The following is a 26047-nucleotide window of genomic DNA, read 5'->3' as shown; positions in this document are numbered from 1 at the left end:
CCATAGGAATTCTTCCTTCAGTTTGCCCAGAAGATGATTCTTCCATATGGAAGAGATGATGTATGTTTATGAGAAACAGTAAGGAAACTTATCAGTGAAGTGTGGGTCACATCTGAAATATCATTCATACTGTGATTCAGTGTGGCTGAAAAGATAAACATCTCACGCGAGAGGCTAAATTCCCTAGCTGTAGGAAAAATTTCAGTCTTTTTCCTCAACTAGGTTCTAGCAGACCTAGAATTTTGCTACCACAATTTGCCAGAGTAGGTTCCAGAACTTGATGTTGCGAACACATTACTAAGGAAAAAAAAAAAAAAAAAAAAAAATCAGACTTTTATCACAGTTTAAAGTAGAAAGTGCCACGAAGACTTCTGCATACTATGTTTTTCACAAACAGCTGCCGATGTTTTGAGCTTTGCTGTGCTTTGTTTGGAGTTGCACCTATCTGAGGATGATTAACTGCCTGGCTTCTGGGCACAGCCATTAACAGGGCTTGGAGGCTGCATTTTTCAGGTGTTTTGAAAAAGCCTGACCAATTTCTAAAAAAGTGAGTGGAGCTGAGACTCACCTATTGTTTGGCTAAAACATTTAACTTCACCACCTTTCTCCATCTACCTGCCCACCTGAGTGACTGTGAATAAATCTGATATCCTTCGTTAGCTTTACACAGCCTTGACTACTGCACTGTGCTATTGTCTATAAACTGCAATTTAAACTGCATTTTCTTACATGACTTTTGTCTATCTTTTTATTCAGTTTGCCTAATGCCTAGAGCAATTGGTCCATGACTCAGGCTTCTAATTAATGATGTGAAATGAAAAACATTCATGTGGCTATTATTGTAAGAGCAGTACTATATAAAGAGAACGTCATTTGAGAAGCCTTGGTAGATGCGGTAACAGAGATGTAGTGTTGTTGAGTTTAAACTACCAAATACGCTTGCGTATTGCAAATGGTTTCTCATGTGCAACTTTGGTTTATAGCCCTTAACCAAGGCCAGCTGGAAGTGAAAGACAAGCTACTGAACCAATTAACAACGGTCCCCAGGCAGCAGGCAAAATCTTCATTCTCTCTGGACCTCTATAACTACTGCAGCTTGATCCAAAATTCTTGGGGATTGCAGACAGTTTTACAAGCTAAATTAATCTAAAATTTCTCATCAACTGTGTCAGTAGATGCAGAGTAGTTCACACAGGAAGTCAACTCACTTCTTGCTGGTATTATCTGAGTTATTAAGGTACTATTTTCCTCCTCCCTGGCACTGCGGTTTGGGGGTAAGTTATCCATCTCTCTTCAATCCATATATTTCCGCTTTCCACTGTAAGGACAAAGCAAAGATTGCCCATTAAAAGGGAGAGAAACAACTCAAGAATTCGCATGTAAACACCATTTTTGGAATATGCTTTGTCGTCTTTTTTAGAAAATCCCCAGAGGAACAATATTGCCTCCTTCCCAGGAAGAGTAGAACACTGAGAGTGGTGTAACCTCACCGTACAAGGGGAGAACACACTGGGAATCTGCTCCTGAAGAAATTCTAGTGACAGTATTTAAGACAGCGAGGGAGAGGGGAAATAGAGGCAAGCAAAAAGAGAACAACAACAGAATAATAGGGCCAGCACATCAAGAACTTCAACCCCAGTTACTTCTCTCTTGTAGTCAAAATGTCTCCTATTGCAGAACTGACTTTCTGAAGTAACCACGGTACAGCTCTACTGCTGTTCATGGAGACAGATTGAAAGAACAGACCTTTCATTTTATTTCACCCCCCACCAAGTACACAATGCAATCGTGCAGGCTAGGAACTGGACCAAAAAAAGTCCCCTACGAGCAATGAACTTAACCCAGGAATCTGTTTTCGAGAATCAGAAAAAAGCCTGCAACACAAAGCAAGTTTTTTTGGGGTTTGTTTCCCCTGCCCCCTATTATTAATCTCAGGCACCTGGGTCTAATTATGCTCTCAAACTCAAGCAACTCTCATTAATTTTACCAAAACCTAAACATATTTGAGTCCCATTCAGGATATTCAGCTTTTCAACACTCCCATAGGATTACTGTCAACGGGAAAATACTTCTCAGCTTCTTAGGATAGAGTGACATCTTGTGGTTTCTTCTTTTGTCCAGCATTGAAAAATAAAAACCACAAAAGCTTTAATGATTTTTTTGTTTGTTTGTTTGTTTCTGGTATAGCACTAAGATCTTATTTTTTCTAGAAATATCATATACTTGATTCAGAGAAATGGATGCAACAGTTTACTTTGCCACCATCAAGGCTTGTGAAAGGACAGTGAATATTAGTGCTTGGAACAGCAACAAAAACATTCTAATTCATACAACATGACAAATTTTTCTTTGAATGCAGCACTAATATAGAAAACGTGGTGTTCAAGATCATGTACAAATGGGATATTATTAAATAAGTCAGTCTCCAGTGATAGCACCGCTACTGAAAGGATTCATAGGAAAACTACTCTTTCCAACTACAGCTCTGAAAAGCACTTCCACCTGGACTTCAGTACACGTACGCAAGAAAGAAAGAAGACGATGATAGCATTAGGCAACTGCTTTTCATGCTTTAACTCCATCTGCATCACAGAAGGATCTCAGTAGACAGTGTCACATCATGGGTCACTTACACAGCACAACTACAGAAGTTTCAGTAATTTATTTTCTGATATAGCCTTCAACACAAAATACAATTCTTAAAATTTTTGTAAGACTACACACCTAAACTCACATATGAGCTACTATTGACAAATTCCCCTTACAAAATATCAAACACAAAAAGACAAAATTATTTCACTAGTTTTGTCTTGAAAAGCAATATAGTCTTTGAAAGGAACATTATACAAAATCCAGATGAAAACCCACAATGGAATAGTATTCATGTAACTCAATAAATTTGTAACAATGCTTAAGATACTATCACTACTGAAAATCAGTATTGAGAGCTGTTCTAATTGTGGTCTACTACTACTATATCTTTGCATAATTTGGTAATAAATCAATTCATGTTGTTTAAAACCAGGTAATTCTCAATTTTCAAGAAAACATGAAATGGCTATTTTGCATCTGTAAGGACTAGGAGACTATGAAGCAAAATAACTAGTGCTTGCATTTCTGCTTCTGCTGGTTTTCCTATATGCCCATTTAGGCAATTCTCAAGATCAGACCTGGAATATGCAATTTTGCATCACTCCACTTATACCTATGCTCAGTCTAACTGGTAGGGAAGTCTGTGCACTTGCCTGATATCCTCTATAAATCTGACTGGCAGCTGTCCTTTCATAATTCCATAGCTTTAGTTCAAATCTATCTTCAGTGCTTCCCTTGGTAAGAAGCATCTATGCTGCAAGGAACTAATGCAAAGAAAACATAAAATTGGTCAGGAAGAACTTTCTATGAACTGCAAATAACATGAGTGAGGGTTGTCATCTGCTTTCTCATGTCTTTCCAAATCAGAGCGAACACCTCAAAAATTACCCTAAGAAAACATAATATCTTAAAAATAAGGCTCCCATAAGGTTAAAACCACAAGAGAGCCTTAGCACATGGGTTACTTTTACAGATGTTAGATGATGTTGAGAGTCATTTAAAGATGGAGAACCAACCCTTGTGTCTAGGGAGCTGGTTTTATCTTCAGGGAGACTAGTTCTACCTGTTGATAAAACTACTCCCTGCTCCTTTTTAGAAGCACTGTCTTGTTTTCCCTCCCAGGCATAACATTTCTATCTATACAGAATAAAAATGACATTTCTTTTGTCTAAATTTGAATACAAAAACTGTCTCACCAAGTCCAGACTATAATACACTAAGGGTAGTAAGCAACACCAATACACTAAGGAGCTTCATTTTGTCTTCTGTGCAACAGCAATAAACAATCCAAGGAGGCAGGGCTAGAAATGTGTTCAAATGCCCTGAGGGAGCATAACCAGCCTCCACGGAGAACATCTATCACTTTGCAGTTTGACCTGCATGATTTTCACCAGCAGTATAAAAAACAAAGTGAAGAATGTGTCAGATTTTGGAAGTTCTCCTATCATGAATAACTTTGGTAGCAATATCTATGCTGTTTTGAAATGAATGTATGCCAGAGAAGCCTGTAACTAAAGTTCAGCCAATACACATTTGTTCCCGTAGAATTCAACAGACAAAACTCCTATTGACTGAGAAGAATCCCACTTATTATCCAGAAGTTTGTATTTATGATCTGTTTCAAAGCAGCTCCTCCCTTCTTTTCTCCTATTCTCTCTTCTCTTTTTAATAACTTCTGTTCACTTCATATTTCCACAGTGAGGGAGGAATAATTATATGCCTTTCTGGTGACAACTGGTACTTCTCCTCTTGCAAATGGAAACAACAACTAATTCCCCTGCTAATATTTACTTGTGGTATGTGTCACTCTCCTGTCTGTCACTTTATTGTCAATAAAAAGTTAGGGAACAGAACAATTATGTTGTTTCTTTAGATATTTATGAATAGAACATTTTTAGACACTTAAAATTAAAGGTTTTTTTGTTTTACTTTGAAGAAAGCTCATTCTAGATCTCTGAAGTGAGAATCTGCAAAGCTTAGGTTAGAGTAGAACAACAACTTTTGGGGAGAAAAGTACACTCACATGAATGACATTACTATTCAACTATTTTACTTCAGTCACATACATAGCTATTCTACACTGACTAGTCTCAAATATTCATGCGATCAAATTTTATTGGCATCAACAGTTAGGGAAGGTCAATTGCAGAGTCACATGCAGAAGCATTCATAAAAGCAATATTTCAGAATCACATGTGAGAGTTCACACAGTCTACCACAGTTATGTTCTAGAATAAAATCGACTAGGCTTAATTTGTTCCATTAACTTTGATGAGACAGTGTATCGCAGTCTGTTTACTACTTTTACAGGAACAGGAAGAGATCACATTTTCCAGATGTAGTTCTTCAACACTATAAATTATCATCAAGGTTTGCCATTTGCATTATTCAAAGCTGCACACATTCCGCTCCTGTCTCATTGATCAAGTCAGTCTTTGGACTGTAAAAAAATTACCAATAATGAATTTGCAGTTTTTTGCTTCACAATTCACTAGAACAAGAAACAGTTGTTGACATGTACACGATTTTATTTTAAGGACACGGCAATCACAATGACAGAAACAGAACCACTACTTTAATACTGTAAGCTTTCCTCTGGAAATTGACTTGCACAGTTAGATCTGAAAGCATTTTAAACAATATCTTGGGGGCAAACACAGAAAACCTTAAATATATTAACTTCAAACTTTATGTGCTTATCTCCTCTTTTGGTAGCTGGTGACGGTTAAAGCTTTTCAAAGTCATGGCCACTTGTATTCATCGCTTCAGGGTGCATTACCCTTCCCATGAAAAACACAGTACCTGTGGAAAAAGTGGGAAGGGAGGGAGGAAAGGAACATGTCAGCACCAAAAGGAAAAGTTGAGGCTGTAAGATGATGAATACTGATAGTAAGTTAGAGTGCATTTTTATAGGAATATAAGCCTTGGAGGACTTAGCAACCATGAAAGGCAGTGGATCAATATCCCTAGAGAAGAGGACCTCTTTGTATTCAGAACTGATTGATACAGGACAGACAAGAACAGTGAAGTCTTCTGCATTTCACTGCCCCTCTGCTTATTCTAACGGCTTGATGGAAAAACCACCAGAAATCAACACAAATACTCACTTTCACTTCAATGGTTCTGATGAGAGCCCATGAAGTACTGTGCCTCACGTCACAGTGGTTATAACACAGTAGGCTGGGGTGCTCCAAAGGTGGCAGCTAACCCTAACTGAAGTGTGAACACCTAACCAGAGTAACCTTATTGACCACTTTGGACCCTCACATGCCTGAGCTGCTGGACAACATTCCTCACAGAATTAAAAGTGAGCCCCAGAAGCTCCACACTAATCAGTTAATGATTAATAGATAGATACTTCGAGTTCACAGATTTACTCCACATTAGAGCATGCAACCCACAACAAGGAACTCACTACATAAATACTGCTCCTCTACACTATTTAATCACCATTTACATCTTTCCTATTTTATAAATTTCTAACCTACTTAAACACAGTAATCAACCATGAACACTTAGGGTATTCTTGAGAAGAGTAACCATCACAGATTGTATTTTCAAAAGCTTTCTCATCTTAGATGTCTAGATTAGTAAAACGCTTTCAGGATTTAACTATAGTTGTTGGCAATTCCTCTTTCTACATGCAACAGCAACCCTCATGAACATTAAGAACTGCATAAAACCTACCAAGCTCTACTCTTTTCTGATTTAAACTTTTCTTTTTGAGGAGAATTTTGTATATTGAGTAGGGAAAAGAGCAGATCTCGTCCTTCAGAAACATTTTTGCCTAATTCTGTCTACAACAGCAGTGATCCTCAACTTACATTTGGTTAAAAACCCTGTAAGAGCTGGTATCATTCCTTGTACACAAATGACCCTACCTAGTTAGGCTGTAAGTATTACTGCAACCTAAATGGATTAATATACATTGATATTTATGATAGGTATCTCAAATACAGGAAAAAACCCCTTCAAACTGAACCTACCAGAGTTTGCTTGTAGAAAATACAAAATACTGGAACACAGAGACACGTATAATAGCCGGTGGGTGCGTAGTAATCTTTTGTCATCCAGTCGCATCCACATCATTAAAACAAACTACAAATATGAAACTAAGGAATTCCTTAATCATTGCCCATTTTGCTAGTGAGTGCTGTTCTAATCCCTTGCTTGCCACAGAATGCTTCAAGAGCACAACAGAATTATTCATAGCTGTAATATCTGTCTATTATGCAAATCATTTGGTACCAGGAACATATCTCACTGGTCTTACTACAGCCAAGCTCTCACAGAATGCATGATTATGGATATTCAGGGCAATAACACTGTGTTCTCTGAGGAAAAATGGTGAATTTCTCTTCTCTGGGGTTTTTAATCACATAGTTGTAAATATTTTCCAGGATTATGTCAGATTTTGATGTCTTACTTGGAGAAGCATGAGAAGGACATAGAAAAAGTGAATCTTTCAATATTGGGTATTTTAAGGCAAATTAAGGAAAATTCATTATACAAGGACAGTTCACTGATCAAAATATGTGATTTTCTTCTGTATACTTGATGACGTACTGTGAAAAATGTGAAAGAATCTGCAATATTCTCACCTGTTCTTCTGTTTCTGACCAAAAAGAAAAAGGGATGGTCAACTATAACTTGGGGATACAGCACTGCCATTCTGCTAATGGCAATCATTCCTAAAGGAAGAAGAATATAGACAACTTGTTAAATATCACTGCACATTCTCCTACTCTTCATGAGAGATACTTGTGAAGCTCATGAGCAGACACTGAAGTCCCACACTCAACACTAAGCGTCACCAAGAAATAGCATGAAAAATCTAACTGAAAATCGAAGAGTTCTATAGATTAACTGCACGCCTATTTATGCTTTAAGAATGATTAACAATATAGTGGCACAATTCCCCAGGCTGAGGGAGCAGCTTATAAATTTTAAGATCCAGAACTCTAAGAGGAGTTATGACTCCTGCTCACTTGTAGAAAGAAAATGCATTACAGTAGACAGCACTGCTGACCTGTTTTAAACAGCTCCAAGCCTGCAGTTTATAGTAAAAGGTAACCCTTTATAGCTACGGAATATGACAACTAAATGGGCTGATCTTGAAGCTTTTGGCTTGAGTCTTTAAATAATGCAGAGTTTGAAAGTAAAATTAACTGGGAATCAGGCAGAATTTGGCTCTTCGTTATTTTTATTTGGAGATGCATGGATTCCTCCATGACATTATTATTAGTTCCCAGTGTTTCATTTACTTTACATTTTCACTGCAATGTTAATAAACACTCATGCATGCCTGTAATCTCTGTCCATATTAATGTTACAATTTAACCCAGTTACTGACATTCATAACCAGAGAAATAATTCTTCCTTTCTTCAAAGACTGGTACAACTAGAGGCAATTAGAAATCACCTAACGATACATATTGGCAACTAATCTAACTTATTTTCAGGAAAAGCGTATGATAACCAAGTAAACCAACTACCTGGCCTCCTAGCATGAATAAGGGCCAGCTATGTTTCTGCACTCAGTGCTTCGAATCTTACATCTCTATGTACAAGCTTATAAAAGCGCAATTGCCACAACTGTTACATTCCTCTTAACTATTCTGGATCAAATGCCTCTGACGATCTCAATTATCAGATAAAAAAATATGAATCATGAAGTTCCATAAAGAAAACACAAGCTGCAGTCTGCACCCTCCTTACAATCAGAAGCAAAGTAAGGAAGATTTTCACAAATCTTTTCACAGAAAAGAATGTTGCACAACATGCCTTGTTAAAAAAAAATGCTAACACTTTTAATTTCCAGAATTCTCTTCTGAAAAGCAGTATACTAGCTATGCTGTGTCTTCATGCTACACGCTATTTAGCTCTCCTGCCTGTACAGCAAGTCAGTTTTGAAAAATAAACTAACACAGAATAACCAGACATTTGATTTAGTTCTGCTTTTCAGCCAGGTACCTGAGGCAGCAGCAGCTTCTGATCCCTCCTCATTAACTTCTAGAAATGCCTTGTGAAATGCCTTTGCGAGGTAAAGTTCCTTGTTATCTGGAGAGGAAAAGGAAACATATTTCAAGTGGCTGAACAGTAAGACTGAAGTATTTAAAAAACCCCACAAACACTGCCAAACCCCCCCCAAACTATTACCCACCTTCTGTCCCAAGTAGGCAAGTATAAGAGCTTTGTATATAGCAGTTGCATTAAAATACCTTCTGCCAATACTATTTATTATACTATTAAAATAGCACCATTTACCTCACTTAAATTTGTAGCCCTCTCCTACACTATAGTATTAAAATAGCTGGGTGCTGTCTAGAGCACCAGCATACCAGACAGAGTAAAAGACAATCCCTTAACAGATGATTTTAAATGCAACTATTGGGAAAAAGGATTATGACATTATACGGCAAATGCTTATAACAAACAATTTTATCTCAGCATTAGGTGCAATATAAACTTCCTCCAGCAAAATTAGGTATCTTCTTTCTTGTCATTATATTTAAAAGAAGCTGAAGATAAGTATTTAATGCAAAAACCACCACGGACCTAGGCGTTTTTCAGTTGTTCATTTTCCATCCTTCTTTGTCAGTATTTTAATTTCGGTCCAAGCCTACTCCTGCTTAAGTCAGTGGCTGTTTCATTACTTTTCTTTAGCGGCTAAATGATCAGATCTATTGTAATACTCAGCAACTTGCAGGAAGCAAGACACATAAGACCATTTGATCTGTTTGACTAAGTTTCATCAGTAAGACGTAACAAGGATTAGATATACATTCATTGTACCTGCATACAAACCACAGTAATGACAGAGCATGACTGGCAGTTAAAAAAGGAATAAAGGCTTTCTCAGCAGGGAGATACACAATCCTGAAAATCTAATCTAATCACCTCAGTGAGACAGCTACACCATTGTGTATTTCTGATCCTTCACAAAATGTTCAACACCAAAACCAGCTAAAGGCTGACTAAGAAAGGAAAGCTTGGGACTATTTATCTAATTGTTACCCATTTATTTTGGCTCTCAGTGATAACCACTAGTTCTAATACTAATGCAAGTTAAAACCGTAAGAAACAACAGTTTAAAATGTCTCTCCCCAGCAGATCTCATTACTCCTACATTCACTCGTTGAACTGAAGTAAGCCTCCTAGCTCAGGTGCTTAACTTCAATCTCACCGGCAAAAGCTCAAAGTCACTCCCTTTGGGATTGCGTGTAGTAAAATATCCTAGAATCCTAAAAACTGTTGTTCTAGACTTCAGTTCTAAGCCTTCAGTAATGCTATTTTGAAAGCTAGGATAAAGTTCCAACTGCAAGTTCCAACTGCGTTACTTTAAAAAAAAAGGATTTGCAACATCTACTTATCTTGAACACTTAACACAATTCTCACAGCTTTTGTCTCTGTAACTGTTAACAGAAAGGCCACCTTAAAACACAAAGTGGTTGCATTCCAACACTAACACCACCTTTAAACCTCAAGCATTACCTGTGAAAACTAAACCACAACCTAAGTAAATAGTACAATTAAGTGTTCAAATAGTCATCCCCTAAAGCTTCCATTCCATTATGGACACATTAAGACTCAAGTTTTCAAAAATTGTTTTAGAACAAACACCGGATGTGCAAGAGTACTTAGGTAATAATGGATAGATACCCAAGGCAAAAAGGGCAACAATCAGTAATTCCTGCTGTGCATGTCTCATGCTATGAGTGTGCTGCCTTTGTAAACATGTCAGTTACCAGGATTCTTGGCGAGTTTACTGGTCAGTTCTACATATGTCACCTTCCAGCAAGCAATATTTTGCTATCTTTGCTTGAGTCCATTTCAAAGCTCTATTGAACATCTGAGCTGCGCTGCACATACCAAAAGAAAACAATAATTTTACAGTCTTTATAGAAAAATGCTGGTTTGGAGTTCCCTATCTTAAACCCAAATGAATTTTTGTGTTTAATAACAGTCAAAGAACTATCCACTTAGCCTAATCATGTACTTTGATCACTTTTTTGATTACAGCACTTAAGCCTGCTCTTGTGACCTGTAACGTTCACAGCAATACTCTGTATCTTAATCCTGAATGCTTTATTTTGCATAGTGTGGTGGTGGTTATGGTACTCCAAGGTATACTTCTGGTCAGAACTCTTAGCACCTCTGAAGGCTGGTCTCCATCTGACAAGTTTAGAGATAGCATAAACATTGCTAATATTTACCACCAGGTATAATAGTATGCTTACTTGTAAATGTATCTGGGTATTAATTAAAAAAAAACCCAAAACCACCAAACCAAAACGAACTCACAAAAAACAAACCACCAACATTTTGTTGATAGGAATACAAGAAGTGCCACTGCAGATGAGACCAGTATGTCCAATCAGCCTAGCACACTGTGCCAGTGATAGCATTATTGCTGTTTCAGAACAAGGTTTGAGAAGCCTTACAGATGAAAACTACTGCACAACTTACAAGAGAAAAATATCCTCTCACCCAGCACATGCCTTATACCCTAACCTAAGTTTCTAATCCACGGAATATACAGAATGCCTTTCTTTGGTGTAGTATAGATGGTTTTGATTGCTCTGAAGCATTTTTTTTTTAATCCTACCAATCTCATGACCTCAAGGAATACCCAGTAATGATCTCTGTGGTTAAGTTTTCCGTAAGAGAAATACTTCCTATTTGGTTTTAATTTGTTGACTTTTGCTTCATTGGATAACTTTGTTCTTGGATGGTGAAAAGAGCAATTCCACAGCCCACTTGACATTCTCTAGATTCTTCTCTTTCTATTGCCACTATCACATCCCTCTCATTCATCTCTCCCTGAAGTGAATGATTCTATTTTCTCATGAAAGCATAATGTCGTCACTGAGTGTTCAGGTAGTTTTCTCTTTGTTCCGTTTTGTGATTGCCAAATCACTGACTGAAATACTTCAATATCATATCCATCTTATTATTACACATCTTTTTGTTATAGCTTTCACTTGATAAGGTGGGGCTACCTGAATATCTACTATCACATCATTTTTCCCTAGTAGCTTCTTTGAATCTGGATTTTCATAAGAACCAATATGACTTGATTGTTAGCATCTCAGAAAAGTCTCGTGGAGATTTAGCATCAAAGTTTAAGCTTTCTGCAGGACCACAGCCTAGATATCCATTAACGTGTGGGAGTAATCTGATGCTTACTTCTAATGTACATGACTCCGTTAGCATCACACTTCATTTGTCATTACGCTCCATATGCTTGCAAACTCCTACTCACAGCTGCCAACTGGTTGCTCTCAAGTCTCATTTTAAAAAAGAATGCAGGTTTATTGGCTTTTCTAGCTTAGGCTGTCCCAGAAAAATTATACATATGTCAGTCAAGACTTCAAAGAGCTATTTACAGATTCTCTTCTAATTACATTATATTGTGAAAGTCATTAATATCACTTCACTGCTCACAGAAATTCAGGTCACCTTGAGGTTAAAGGTGGTTGACATTTAAGGCATTATGCAACAGTAAGAAATACTATAAACATTTGAAAGAGAAGGGCAATTTCAGTATTTAAATTAGTTCAAGGGTAAGTTCTAAGTGGTGTCAAAATCCTCAAATAGCAAGTTTGCGTGCTTTGTAAATTATAAAAACCCAAATACCAGAAGTTGTTTCAAGATTATCTTGTACACCTGACGGAATTAAGAGATGCAAGTAAAACCTGTCAAAGTCTTTAGCTGAAAGTGAGAGTCAGAATACATGCAATTAGACAGCCAAATAGGAACGTCCTCCTACTCACCTGTGTTGACAATTTGATTTCTGCAAGAGAGTAACATTTAAAACATGCATTTGGATTAATACTTTCTCTTTAGTTGCTCCCAATCGAGACATCATGGAAGGTAAAGCTGACTTGTCTATTTCCATTTTTTCAGATTGAGTGCAAAAAACAAAAAATTCTAAATATTGAAAAATAAGTCTGTAATCCTGCAATTTGATTTATATCCACTAAACCCACATAGAACTTCAATGAAGCCAACAATCTGTGCCTGGATCTGATTGTAGGATTAGGGCTGTTGTTGAAATTGCAGGCAGCTTTCGTTGATTATTTTATTGGAATAATCCAAAAGCGAGAGCAACAGGAGGGGAAGTATTTTAAAAAGTATCAGAATTTCTCAAAAACCTCCTTAGTTTTTTGGTTTGGTGGTTTGTTTGGGTTTTTTTTGTTTTGTTTTGGTTTTTTTTTTTTATGATTTGCTATCTTCCTAAAAGTAAGTGTCCAGACAAATATTTTGTTCAAAATGTAAACCTTGCATTTAAGGTTTAATGAAGTGCCAAATTTTCCACGGGGCTGACAGTGAGATGCATGTAAACTACTGACTTCAAACTTTCCTGTTAACTGACATACTATTCATGTATTTGTAAAAGCAAGCTTTCAACATTTTTCTTCACATTTTTCCCCTTCCTCCTCCCTCCCCATTTTACATTGTGAAAACTAGAAATAGGATAATTATTCTGTATTTTAATTACTTAAAATTTAATTTCCATAGATTCAATAGTAAGGTTTTCATTAAAGACATTACTTCAAAAATATGTTCTTAATTAATGAATGACCTTTTCATCACCTGGAAGCACCTGCCCTTTTAAGTGAAAAGCAAGAAAGTCACAGTACCACTCAAGAATTCTCTCTATACACTGCTCTACATTGCTTAACAAAGAAGTTAATCTTTAAATGGCAGAGGAGTTAATTCAGTCATGCAAAATATGATATTTTGATTTTGTACAGAACAATTGTCAAAAATGTAAAACATTAAACAAATCATTAGTCACATGGATTGGAACACAAGCACATTCCAATCTTTCTGCTAGCCTCTCCACCACAGAATTAGTCCCCTATATAAAGGTGAATTTTACATGACATTTTACATAAGAGACAAACACTGCCTTGGTGGTTCAGTCTCGACATGTATTCTCCATTCTCCATAGTACTTTTCCTCAAGTAAATACTTTTCCATATATAGATCAGAATTCATTGAAAAGCTTACTTTTATTTGCAGTGGCAGAGAAATGGAAGGGTTTTTTCTTCAGAAAATTGGTATTTCTTTAAAGGAGGATTTTTCATTTATTTAAATTCTTTTCACATTGTCTAACTCTAGCTTTTCGCACGATTTCACTGGAAAAGTGAAAGCGGCAAAACAGTGGAATAAGCTACTGACACACTATAAACAATATTTCAAACTTAGCAAAAGTAAGAAGAATATGAAAATCTCAAACTTTTTTGCTGTAGATTTTAAAGGAACATTTCCCTTCATTACCACAATTTTGAATAAACCACCCAGGCATGATTGCTTCCAGAGACAGACAATTAAGAACAGGTATTTTCCATCAGCTAAGGATCTATCTGGCCAATTAGGCAGTAACCCATAGAGCATCATACAGGGAGCAGTATATAAGCATATATTACAAGAACAATGACAGCAATCTCACACAGGCACATGCTTCTAGATAGAGAACAACTGGGTTTACCAAAATTTGGGTCTAGACAGACGATGGTAAATACACTGCTTGCTGGCTACTTTTGTTACACAAAAGTAAAATCACTTCTCAGGCAAAGATGACTCAATTACCTTTTGTTCCACTTCAATAACTTTTAGGAGGTATTAAAAGCATAAATATCCCATTTCCACCTGCATTTCTAAATGTATTGGATATTTTAACTTCTGAAAATAAAGTGTTGTCAACATATGTGACTAAATTGCTTTTATCTCAGAGCTCTTTCTTTCCTGTGGTGCTTCTATAAAGCAGGTATCTGGGGAGATGACTAATTGCACAACAGCTTAATGCTCCTAATGCTATGAACAAACAGCCTCTGGCGATAAAAAATGACAAGCCCCTCATTGTGTGAATCCCATTTGCCATCAAGGCACTGAAGACATACATTGCTCCAATGTGGATCTGCCTCTTGCATCATATTATACTTTCTCCACATTTTTAATTAGATTCAATTCTGAAATGTTCTAAGTGAACTTTCCCAGGTCAAAAATCTCACACCTCACACACACCACCCCCCTGATGGATTTCTCCCCTGTCCCAATTGCTCCTACAGCAAGCACACTCTTACATCATACAAAAATCATGAAGGATCAGAAAACTGCTAGCAGGTTTTGGTTTGAAGAGCTTGTTGGTTATCTTTAGGTGATTTCAGTACTTCCTCATATGCTCTCAGAGACAACACAAGCACCTCTTTCTTACCAGACATTGCAGTGAGGTCAGCATTACTGCTGAACAGCTCTGTAATTCCGAGACCTCTCCAGACATCTTTCAGATCAATTTCCTGTTCTACCGTGAACCTGGAGAATTTAATAGAAAATTACAGAAAGTCCAGACATAAGCAGAGCTTACTGTTATGACAATAACAATAGCTAGGTAATGATGATTGAAACACTGAGGTAAATAATGTAAAATTCGGTGCTAGTAGCACAGTGACACACTTTCTATAGAAACACTTCAATTTAGTTTACTCCCATGGCTCAATTCTTTTTTCCTAATGCAGAAGCAAAAATATGCTAATGTTATGTACAGCCCCTGACCATAAAACCTCAGTGCAAAATTACACAGTAGCTAATGTAAATGTTTACTTTGTATACAACAGGTTTATTATAAAAACTGCGTTTAACTGTACCCATACTAGAATAGAATATCAAATAATGTAAAGGACACCACAAATTCATAAAAAAGCTGTTGGCAAAGGAGTAGAAAAGAAAGATACTCTTTTTGTTTAGACAGTATAAGCAAAGACCAGCAGTTATGAACACGAATATAAAGCATTTCTGACTCAGCTTCTCATTACTCTTGTGGCAAAACTTTAATTGGGTTTTGATGGTGAGTAAAGAACAGGGAAAACAAATAGTTGTAAGCGCAAATACACATGTGAGTATAAGCTGGCAGGATTTCAGGGTTAGCTTGCAAAGCCATGTTCTAGGCTATGTTACTGTGCTGGAAGGACAAATTGAGATTTATCCTGAGTGCAAGATTTTGGTCAAAAGCTTTTTCTGTTTACAAAGACTGCTCTTCAAACATTATAACTTATGCCTAGCATCAGCAAGACAAAAAAAAGACTCAAGTCCTTTGTGTGTGGTCAGAAACAGATTGGAGAGCTGGAGAAACAAAGGAACATGTCAGAATAATAATAAAAGGAAGAATGGCAGCCACAACCAGAAAATACTAGAAGTCTACAAACACAAGAGACTAATTATAAATGTTGTTATGGGTGAGTTATGGATTCTCTGTAGAATTATCAAATTATTAGTGATTTACATTTGCTGACAGTGACTGGTTATAACTATACAACACAAAACATAGTCCGTCAGGTGTTGTTACGGATTCTCCAGTGAACCATTCAGTCAGAAACAATTCTGCAGTTACACTGCAGTCCTTACTGACAGGTCTCACCCGTGCCAGAACCAAATAAATGAATAGGTGCTTCTGTGCAATTTCCTTTTTCAGGATTAAACTTCCTCAACTACAAGGAAGAACATATTCTTCTCAAGAGAAAATATAGCCAGAACTCTGAGCAGAGAACAGCTGATGAAGAGCTGAGATGTGTGACACCTTGGCATGTACAAGTCTTGACAGCTTGAAAAACAACACTCTGGACATCAAAAGGCAACTGGATAAGAGTCTAGTGGATCTTCCTCACAACATTTACACAGAATAAGAAAAATCTAACACAGAATCTACATTTGTAATGAACTTAGAAATGCCATTAGAAGCCAAAAATCTATGATGAAATAGATGTCAGTCATCACCCAGACAAGAATTTTATGCACGTTAAAATAAGATCTGGAGATAGTTCAGGATTGATAAATCACTGGTGACATTGCAAGCGTTTGTGTACCCAGTCCATACGAATTCCAGGATATGCCTGGAATAAAACCAGAACGACTGATTCTTGTGGTTTTATTCTTTGGCAGTTCTCGAAAGAATCAGAAGAGACCAACAACAATTTATGCACTGGAAGAAGCTTCTCATAGTGTTCTGGCACATTCTGTATCAATGTGGCAGCATCTGTTTAAAAAAAACAAAACAAAACAACCCCAAAAAAACAAAAACAACAATAAAAAAAAAAACCAAATGCCAAAAAAACCCCCAAAACCCCCAAAACAAAACCCCAAAACAAAACAAAAACAAAAAAACCAAGAAGACATTACCTTAATGAATGAGATGTAGATACTCGCATGAGATGACCTGAAAACACCCAATAGGATTTTAGAAAATGGGGATGTGCCCTGTTAGATTTCTTCTCTTAGAAAGCTCTGGACACACACATTACTGGTCAAAAACTATGCTTTCAAGACATTATCCATGATTTTAGCTTTAAGAAACAAATCTATAAGTTTCTCATTCATTCAAATTTTCCTGGCTTCTAGGACCCAAAACTACAGTTGTAACTCTCACTACACACTTGTAAAGTATGCCCAGATCTATTTTAGAGACTTCAGTAAAAACCCTAAGATAGAAGAATTGAGATTTGATTCCTAATTAACCAGTACAGAGGTCCTGACTGTGCACATTGGATAAATCCAGAGTGAATAAATCCAGAAATATTTCCTTCTATATTAAAACTACATTATAATATTTTTAAAAACACATCCAATTGTATTTACTTTACAAACAGAAAAGGAAAATGTATGTTAAAATGTATTTTATACAAATTTCACAGTGGGGTGTTGGTTTTTTTTTTGGCTTTTATTTCAGCACCGTTAGTATTAAATTTCAAGATAATTTAGCTATTAACTAGCAACGTCAAACTAATAAGGAATATCAGGATAGGCCAGTAGCAAGTCAAATCTGCATGAAAAACAAAATTTGAAGTCACAAACAAGGAAAATAACTGCATAAAAACATTTTTTTCCAACTGCAGAGAATCACTTTAAGATATAAATTGTAAATCAGGTGGGCTTAAGTCTCTGGATCACCAGACAGAAAACACACTTATCTGCTAAGTGATGAATTGTGACCCAGAAAAGAAAGGTGACAAAAGATGCTTTTGCATACTAATCAAGGAAGAGGTTTGGGAGATGCCTTCAAAAGATAAAATAAAATAAAAACCAACCAACCAACAACAAGACCCCCCCACAAAAAAAAAAAACAAAACAACGACAAAAAAAAAAAACAAAACCGCACCAAACCCCAAAACGAATACACAAAACCAAACAAAACCCCACACTAAGCCTCAGCTGACTATATATCCGAAAGAAGAAAATGCAAACAAGTTCATTAGTTATATTGCTAAAGAAGACCTTCATGAGGGACAGTAGCAGTCACTTCACTCCTGGAGAGACACTACACCCCTGACTGAAACCTCTGGAAAGGCAAATGCTGAACAGGTGGAAGAGCAAAAGTCTCTATAGTATCTATATAAGTGAGTTGCTACTTTTTATGCAAATAAAGTAGGCCAAAAATATCACATCAGCTGTATAAATACCAAAATATCCCTTTACAAAAATAAAACTAATTACTTCCCTTCTCCCCTTTTGTTTTGTCATATGGTATACCCCCACTCTAAACCACTATTTAAACCAGTATCTCCCTCCTTTCTCACATGCTATGAAGAGCAGCTAGAGTTACAGATAAGGTATTAATGATCTCTCAAATATTTTAGCTGACATCAGAACTATCCTCTTTTGGACAATAATAATGCTGCTTTACATGTTGAAATTTAATTTCAGGCTACACAATCTGATGTAAACATTTGGTATGAGTTATCCTCCAGTCATATTTGGATTTCTTTGCATTCCTTACAGACAGTGATGTAGGTATTCAAAAATCAAAGCTGTCTACCTAGAACACCTAAGAGACATTCAATCTCATTTCCCAAGCCAGGCATTTACTGTACCTCAGACTTTGGAAATGCCAAGCTACATGATACTAGCCCTGACAAATGGTTATTTGCAGTGTTTGTTGCAGTGTTTGTTGCATGTACTGAATCAGCTGGTCATATGTTTTTTGTCAATCTTTTAGATGCTTCTGATGTTAAAATACTATATAAAAAGAAAAGTTTCAATACCAGAAGTCATGGAATAGTTGCAACCAGGAGCATTAGAAACTACAAAGGGAGTTCGAGAAACAGACACTAGAGAAAAGATGAGGTTATTTTCACCATAGGACCAGAACAGAATGACTGGTCTGTTGAGTCAAGAGAAGATCTTCTATTCTTCAGCAGTTCTAGGTGGTTCACCAACATACATGTTCATGGATGTATGCTTCTATAGACCAGAAAGGTATTAATAAAGGATAGTAACTCTGCCTATCAGGTTTTAGCGAAAGTCAAGGAGTAGTGAACATGTGAGTTAACTCTACATTTATTTTTACACCGTTCATTTGTAAAGTCTCTCTACTTTCTACGTGTAAAATGAAGTCCAAATAGCTTAACAAAAATACTTCCCTTGTTTACCACCATCTTTGGATCTCTCCCATATGAAACAAAGAACAGAATGAGATGCTTAGGAAGTAGAATTAGAGTGACAAACTAACAAACAGTTTAGCAGAGAATTATGGTATTTTTATGAAATTTAAAACTTACACAAACATTAGATTAAAATGATGCATTTATGTCATTGACAGTCACCTTAGTTATGTATCTGAACCTTTAGGTTTTGTATAGGGCATTAACTTTAACATATTGTATCAAGCCATTTTTCTTTTATTTTACAGACCTTGAAAACAGGAGGGGGGGGGGGAAAAGGGGGCAAAAAAAAGCTTCATCTTCTACGATATTTCAAACCAGCACCAGCCTATTCCTCATGAGAAAGGGACTCAAGAGAGTATGTTAAAAAAAGAAAAAAAACAAACTGAGAGAATGCCTGGGCTTTTTTTGTTTGGGGTTGTTCTGTTGTTGGTTTGGTTTTGGTTTGTTCTCTTTTTTGGTTGGGTTTGGGGGTTTGTTTGGGTTTTTGTTTTGTTTTGTTTTTTCCTTTTTTTTTTTTTTTTTATAAGAAGAAACAACCTTCAGCTAAAAAATCCTTATCATTTCAACATCATCTAAGGCATTTATATGGTATTTTAAATGTAAAAAAAGCAAGGTGATCATTATGGAGAGGTGGGCATACTGTAACAATCCTTAAGATATCTGCAGACTTCAACACTGTTATTAGATGCTAGCTTCTCCTATGCTCTTCAAATAATTTATGTTAGAGAGACAGCTTTGTAAATTAGATTCATGGTCTGTTTCACTCCTATGCAAAAAGTGGATTAAAATGTTGATCACTTTAGTCTGGGTTAAGCTGGAAACAATGATTTGAAAATGAAAATGAGAAAGTATAATTTAACAATTCTGTACAAATCTCTCCTTTGTTATTAAGAGGAATAATACACAATTTCATTTGCACACAGATAACGCAGACAGAAATTGGAAAGTTGTGATTAACTTCACTTTGGCTAGTCATTCAGGTCCTATTACAAATGTTTAAGTTTAAGAAATGTTCACTTTATAATTGGATAGCATCTTTCAGGATATAAAAATTTAATTTTATTCCACTGCTGCTTTCAATTTCTCAGTGGACATAGCCTGCAGGCCACATTTCGTAACATGCCTTTCTGAGTCAGAACATTAAAAATTTATGAAGTTTTTATTTAGAGGATTGATAAAATCCTGTAGATTACCTCTGAATCCCTAACAGAAATCCCAACACATCGGGAGCATGCAATTAATGTTTGGATTTTTTGTAAGGAAATTGCAGTTTTACAGTACTGAATTTCAAGCTCATGATCGTCATCTTTTATAATCTGAAAATACTGAAGGTAATCAGCACCTGGTTGTATGGCTGAGCTTAAACCACGACAATGGCTTTTGCCTTTGTATAGCCCCAATTCAGAAGAGCTTTCCAAGTTTTTTGAGATTCTTAGGTAAGAGTGACAGACTAGTCTGTGGATGGAATAAATAAGGACATTTTATGACCACACAAAACCTAGGCCTCAAACTCATGTCTGAGAACCTGGCTACAGAGAATCCTGGAGTCTCTGCTTTTGCTTAAAAGCAAATAAACCCCCAAACTACCTCTACAAATTTAATTAATGATATAAACATAAATAACATGTTTTCAATTACATTCATGTATTTAACTAGATGCCTGAGCTTGTTGAATTTGGGAGCTAGTTTTCACGGATTCCCTATATAATCCATGCAGAGAGACTTCTGTTGTGGATTTTGCACGCTAGAAATTCTTTGAGAGATGTCCAACTTCAGCACCTGATGCACAGGCTGCAATATGCTCCAGTTATAAAAGGAAAGCTTACGGGATGGAAGAACCCTCATATTCTACTTCTCATTAACATCTATTAAGGTTTGCCGAAGCCTGCAGGAGAAACGCCCTTTCCCTGCACCTTAGCAGACTATTAATACTACAGTTCCTGGGACCTGAAGCTCCAAGAGAAAAACAAATCAAAATCACAGGAACAGTGTACAGTTTGTATAAAACCTGCAATGCAGCAATTTGCTGCTCTCCCCGCTTCTTCAAAGTAAATGCTGCTTAAAAAGGAAAGGAACTCTTACTACGGGGCAGACAAAACTAGCCCCAAAATGCTGCTGTTCCCTTGCTACTCTGACACTAAGCATAAGAGCTAAAAAGAGAACTGGAATTCCACCTTGAATTGGAATTGGGGCATGCTTACAGCACCAGTCCATCTCAATTTAATTTATCCTGGCTAGCCTTGTTCTACTGTGCTCAGCTGCAGTTAGCTTCTTGAAAGTGGTCTTTGCTTTGGAAATGGAAAACAACCTTAACCTAAGAAAACATTATTTCCGCACCATCTAAAGCATTTTTAAGTGCTGCCATGTACTCACTGTACCGTGCCAAAAAAGTAGAGTAAGTAGAAGTGATCCACATCAAACTCATGCGATATTGTTATACAAACACTTAAATGAAATCATTATGAATCACTTGAAAGGACATCATGATCCAACTATACATTAGTGACATTTAGTAGTAAACAACTCCGTTACTAAGTCAAGTGTAGGGCAAGCATGAAAAAATATTTGAAGGCAGATGAAACCGAATTCTGGGCAAGATAACTAAGAGACAGATGTGAGCAAATAAGTCACGGAGCGCACACAACCTATGTCTACAAATGAACCGACAGAAGTTTCATCCCTTCTGGTAGCAACATCTTGCTATTCTATTGCTCCTCTAAGAAAAAAGAAAGCAGCGCTTATTACAACTAAGAAAATGGACAAAAGACAAATTGACTGGAATTACTTCTCAACACTCAACCATTTGTATCTACACAGACACACACCATTAGAACTTTTTAAATTAGCAGCATATAGAAATCTAATTAGGAATTAAATGAAACACTTTAGCTTTTGTTAATTCAGACTTCCAATATTTCTATGGCTCCTGTCTAAATGGAACTTAGCCATAATGAGTTCTGCAATACTCTGAACATCATTCAGAATGGCTATATTCCCGATGATGAAATTTTCCTTTCTACAACTCACATATGAAAGGGATGAAAACACATCAAACAACCATCACCCGGCACTGCACACCCCTGGGCTTTATTGTCAAAGCAACCTCCAACGTGGGTGCTACCTAACTGCAGGCTTGATCAAGGTGTTCAAGTTTTACCTACTCTGATACTCTGATCAATTTGAAGGCAGTCTTTCCGCTTCTATTGACATGGGAGCATATTCTCACCTTGGTAAATATACTTCCACTTTTTGCTTCTTTACAGAATTAGCCCATTCATTAATCAATGAGGCTTTAACCAGGGGTTCCAATGAGACCAGTGGAACTTCCTGTCTGGAAAGAACGATCATCATACTAATCTCATCTCCCTCATACGGTATTTCCAGAACTTGATAGATACCGCCTGCTTCATTGGATCCATCACTGAACTCTCCTACAAGAGAAAAACAACAACAACAAAAGCTAGTAGAAGTATTTTCTTTTGTTTTCACTGGAGATAGGGGAAAAATAGAACGCTAATACTAGGCAGTATATACTAGGTATTAGAACCAAAAATGACCCTCTTTTTTCTGTATAAAATTTATATTGGTGTCTTCATCTTAAGATTTGAGTCTTACATCTGCTTTCTTACTGAAACAAGCAATCACACAGTTGGCAAATAATCACACTTCTGAACCTATTACCTAACTTTCACTGGTTAGAGAAAAGTATGAAAGTTGTTAAGGCTGCCAAGACTTTCATGGAAACAGCCAGAGGTTTTTCATTCGAGAGAATTTTTCAATGATGAGACTGAGCAAAATACTGCAGTGTGAGACACTGTAGAGCTCACTTGCAGTTCAAGCTCAAGGTAAAAATGATCCTTAGTTCTGCTGTTCGAAGAACCCCTATTTTACCTCCCTAAGGACACGACACCAGTAGCAAGCAAACATTTGTTTAAATATTCAGCACAGCACAAGAAAAATATTTTAGCAAGACGCAAGACTAGTTCAAGAATTGTAAAGAGGTTAGATTTAATGGATAAACACTCTGAAACCCACCATGTGGCATCAAACACATACCTAAAAAGTAACCAAGAAAGAGCTCATGACAGATGTTGCTATCTAGTTATAACACCCAAGAATACACACTACAAAAAGACGTCAAAACCAGAGATATTTCACTGGATAAACACCACATTTAAAGTTCTAGGTGAAAGAACAGACACCACCACAAATGAGCATTACTGCAACATATCTATTGAGGGAAGACTTATTAGGTTTAAAATTGCTAAAGTTCCAGCTCACCATAGTAAAACTCTCCCTGCTGGTACATCATTGGAATCTGCACTTCGCTTTCATCATCTTTAGTGAAAGAAAAAGTTCTTGTATTTTCAGGTCTGAACTGTGATTTCCAATTGCCTTTAAAGTAGATTGCGTTGATGAGAGCCAAATGAGTTAGAGCACCAAAATCTCTTGAAGACACAAAATCCTTGATCATATCTAAGAAGAAAACCAACTGTCAGTCTGCATATCAAATTGAACATTAAATCAAAACTTAAGACAGCTTGAAAAACGCAAGAAAAGAGCTGTGCTACCATGTAATTTCCAATTCAGATGTTTCATTAAATCTCAAAATAAACCGCTAATGTTTTGTAAACCTATATCACAGTGTAGGTGTCTAAACCTTCCATTAAGTACATGTTAAGTCAACTGTTTCTTGATCACTACTTAAATATACTCACAATGGAACCAAGTGGAAAAGGGGTCACATAAGGAAGGTTCGCACTCATGCTATAATACAGTTCGGCACTATTGTCTTAAGGTCAGAACTTCTACAAACTTTGGCTCCAATCCAAAGAAGCACTTAAACATATGCTTTATTTAAAGTGTTTAAGTGTACCCGTTGGAACTTCACCAATTTTGGTGGAAGCCAATTTTGAAGGAAACATTCACTTTCAGTAATATTCTACTGACTTCCAAGTAAGGAATAATCATAACCCCCTCCATAAATTCACAGCATTTGTTCTGCTGACATTAGCTCTTGAAAAGCAAAAACCCCAACCATTTAGCATCTGCTCTATTCATGGGAGGTACATCAGCTGAGCTTGGCAGCTGCTTTGCTCCTAACTCCTAAATCATTTACATCAGAATACAGCCTGTTACCTGCTTTAGCTCATCTTAAATTGCTTGCTTGTAAGCAGAATAATTTAGACTTTGTAGATTTGGTGCACTGACCACATTTGTCACTATTCCTGAAGAATTACAATTTACTTCCGATAGCTTTCTTGCTCACTTCTATTTTTAACTGACATTGCAATGCAAGGTGTTAAAATAAACATGCTCCTCAGTCAGATTATTACTTCTTAATCCATGGTTTAAAATACAGATTAATTCTGCTTTCTGGAGCATATGACACTAACTAGTGTGAAATTTATGTATCACAGGGCAGTATTTCTTCTGCGTTGCTGTTTGTACTTCATTTTATCTAGAACATTCTTAGAAATGAGATGTGACCGATACAGCTACACTCATTCTCTGTGATTGGGAAAGAAAAAAAAAAAAGGAAGAATTAAGAAGAAATACACTTCCGGTTTTTCTATTTATATTTAGTACATCATATTCCCTTATATTTTCAGTCACATCTTGTTAAAACACTAATGTAACACTAAGAATTTTCCTGGCCAGAAAAACCTTTGACAGTTACGTTTTCTGCTCTGAGCCTCCCATCATGCTTAACATGCTGGAATTGGAAACCTGCCTGTCTTGTACCCCTTTCCTAATGAGAAAGTGAGCCTCCTCCGTCTGAGCTGGCAGGCAGGAGAGAATGAGATCTAGTGGTCAGAGACCAGGCTGAGGGACTGTTACTATTGCAACCCACTGCTAAGAGACCCACAGCTGCCTTTGCTAGCTCTACACAGCTCCCTTTGTTAGCTCTACACAGCTCCCTCCAGGGCGATGGTTATGAACTCAGCCAGCACATGGCAGGTGTTAAGCAGGAGAACTCTTGCTGTTCCTTCTAAAAGAAAGAATTCCATTTTTCCTTCAGACAGACACCATGTTTCTCTGAAAACACTCTGCAATCTGTTGCATCACTTACATTCCCTCTATTCTGTAACTTGAGATAAAGGGCAGAATTTATTATGAATATAATAGCTGCTATTTTCCTTGGAAAAAACAGATAATATTCAAAATGAAATAATATCAATATATAAGGTGTTTTTCCACTTCAGTGCCATACATTTCCATTAAGCACTGTGGATTCTTAAATGCTCAGACTGTTAATGTGATGTGTTAAGTCATTACAGAAGATTCCAGTACCTTCACATTTACAAGGGTATAACTGATGTTAGTGAGACCCCTGTTGAATTACACTTAAAATATCAACCTCCAGAGCATGTCAGATGAACTAGAATGCAATAATGCTTTGATCCCCACAACAAGGGACTAACCTCACTTCCATATCTTGAGACTTTGCATGTATTCAGAAAATGTCACTTATTTGGGATTCCACAGGCGAAGCAAGAACTAAATCATGAAGATCTGAGTGTGCATATTTACAACAGTAATTTTGTGGTTGCTCCCCTGCTGCAAATTTTTGTTGTGAAGCCCTGTTGACAGTCTTCCTAGAATCAACTACTCTTTCAACATGCTATCTAGTTTCCTTGCATTGGAAAAGATTACATTACAGGGTCTGATTTTGTAGCTTAAAATTATCTTCTGTATTCCTTAGTATTCTGTTCTTACTACCTTGTAACGGAGTTTCTTAGAGAGCTACTCCACCCATTAAAAGCATAGGCAAATAACCCCTTTGTAGACAACTTGTCTGCAGTCAGTAATAGTACTTACCTAATATTTTGTAATTTAATACCAAAATCAGTATTAAAATACTATTAAAACGCCTACCATTAAAACAGTCTCCCGCAGTAAATGTTACAAGCGCTTTAAGACAGTAGACAGGTGAAAAAAAATGTTCAGATACTACTATATGATTAGCTATGGCTAATATTACTTGAGAGATCTTTCTTGTACAGGAA

The 26047-nt window shown here is 36.7% G+C and overlaps 1 protein-coding gene across 2 annotated transcripts in view; it reads right to left on the bottom strand.

The window, feature by feature from the left end:
* Positions 1 to 2550: 2550 nt before the first annotated feature.
* The window catches only part of SERPINI1 (serpin family I member 1), a 53139-nt gene continuing 29642 nt past the window's right edge, over positions 2551 to 26047 (bottom strand). For both annotated transcript variants that reach the window (XM_030493525.1, XM_030493526.1), the window contains exons 4-9: positions 23319 to 23513; positions 22264 to 22468; positions 14819 to 14916; positions 8566 to 8652; positions 7194 to 7283; positions 2551 to 5394 (exon numbers count right to left, since the gene is read on the bottom strand). In XM_030493525.1, the coding sequence (XP_030349385.1) occupies positions 5318 to 5394; positions 7194 to 7283; positions 8566 to 8652; positions 14819 to 14916; positions 22264 to 22468; positions 23319 to 23513 (752 nt within the window). In that variant the 3' untranslated portion in view covers positions 2551 to 5317. The remainder of the gene's footprint in view (positions 5395 to 7193; positions 7284 to 8565; positions 8653 to 14818; positions 14917 to 22263; positions 22469 to 23318; positions 23514 to 26047) is intronic.

The sequence above is a fragment of the Strigops habroptila genome, chromosome 8 (assembly GCF_004027225.2).
Source record: "Strigops habroptila isolate Jane chromosome 8, bStrHab1.2.pri, whole genome shotgun sequence".
Classification (NCBI taxonomy): domain Eukaryota; kingdom Metazoa; phylum Chordata; class Aves; order Psittaciformes; family Psittacidae; genus Strigops; species Strigops habroptila.
The sequence above is the reverse complement of the archived record's forward strand: the minus strand, read 5'-3'. Positions and strand labels throughout refer to the sequence as shown.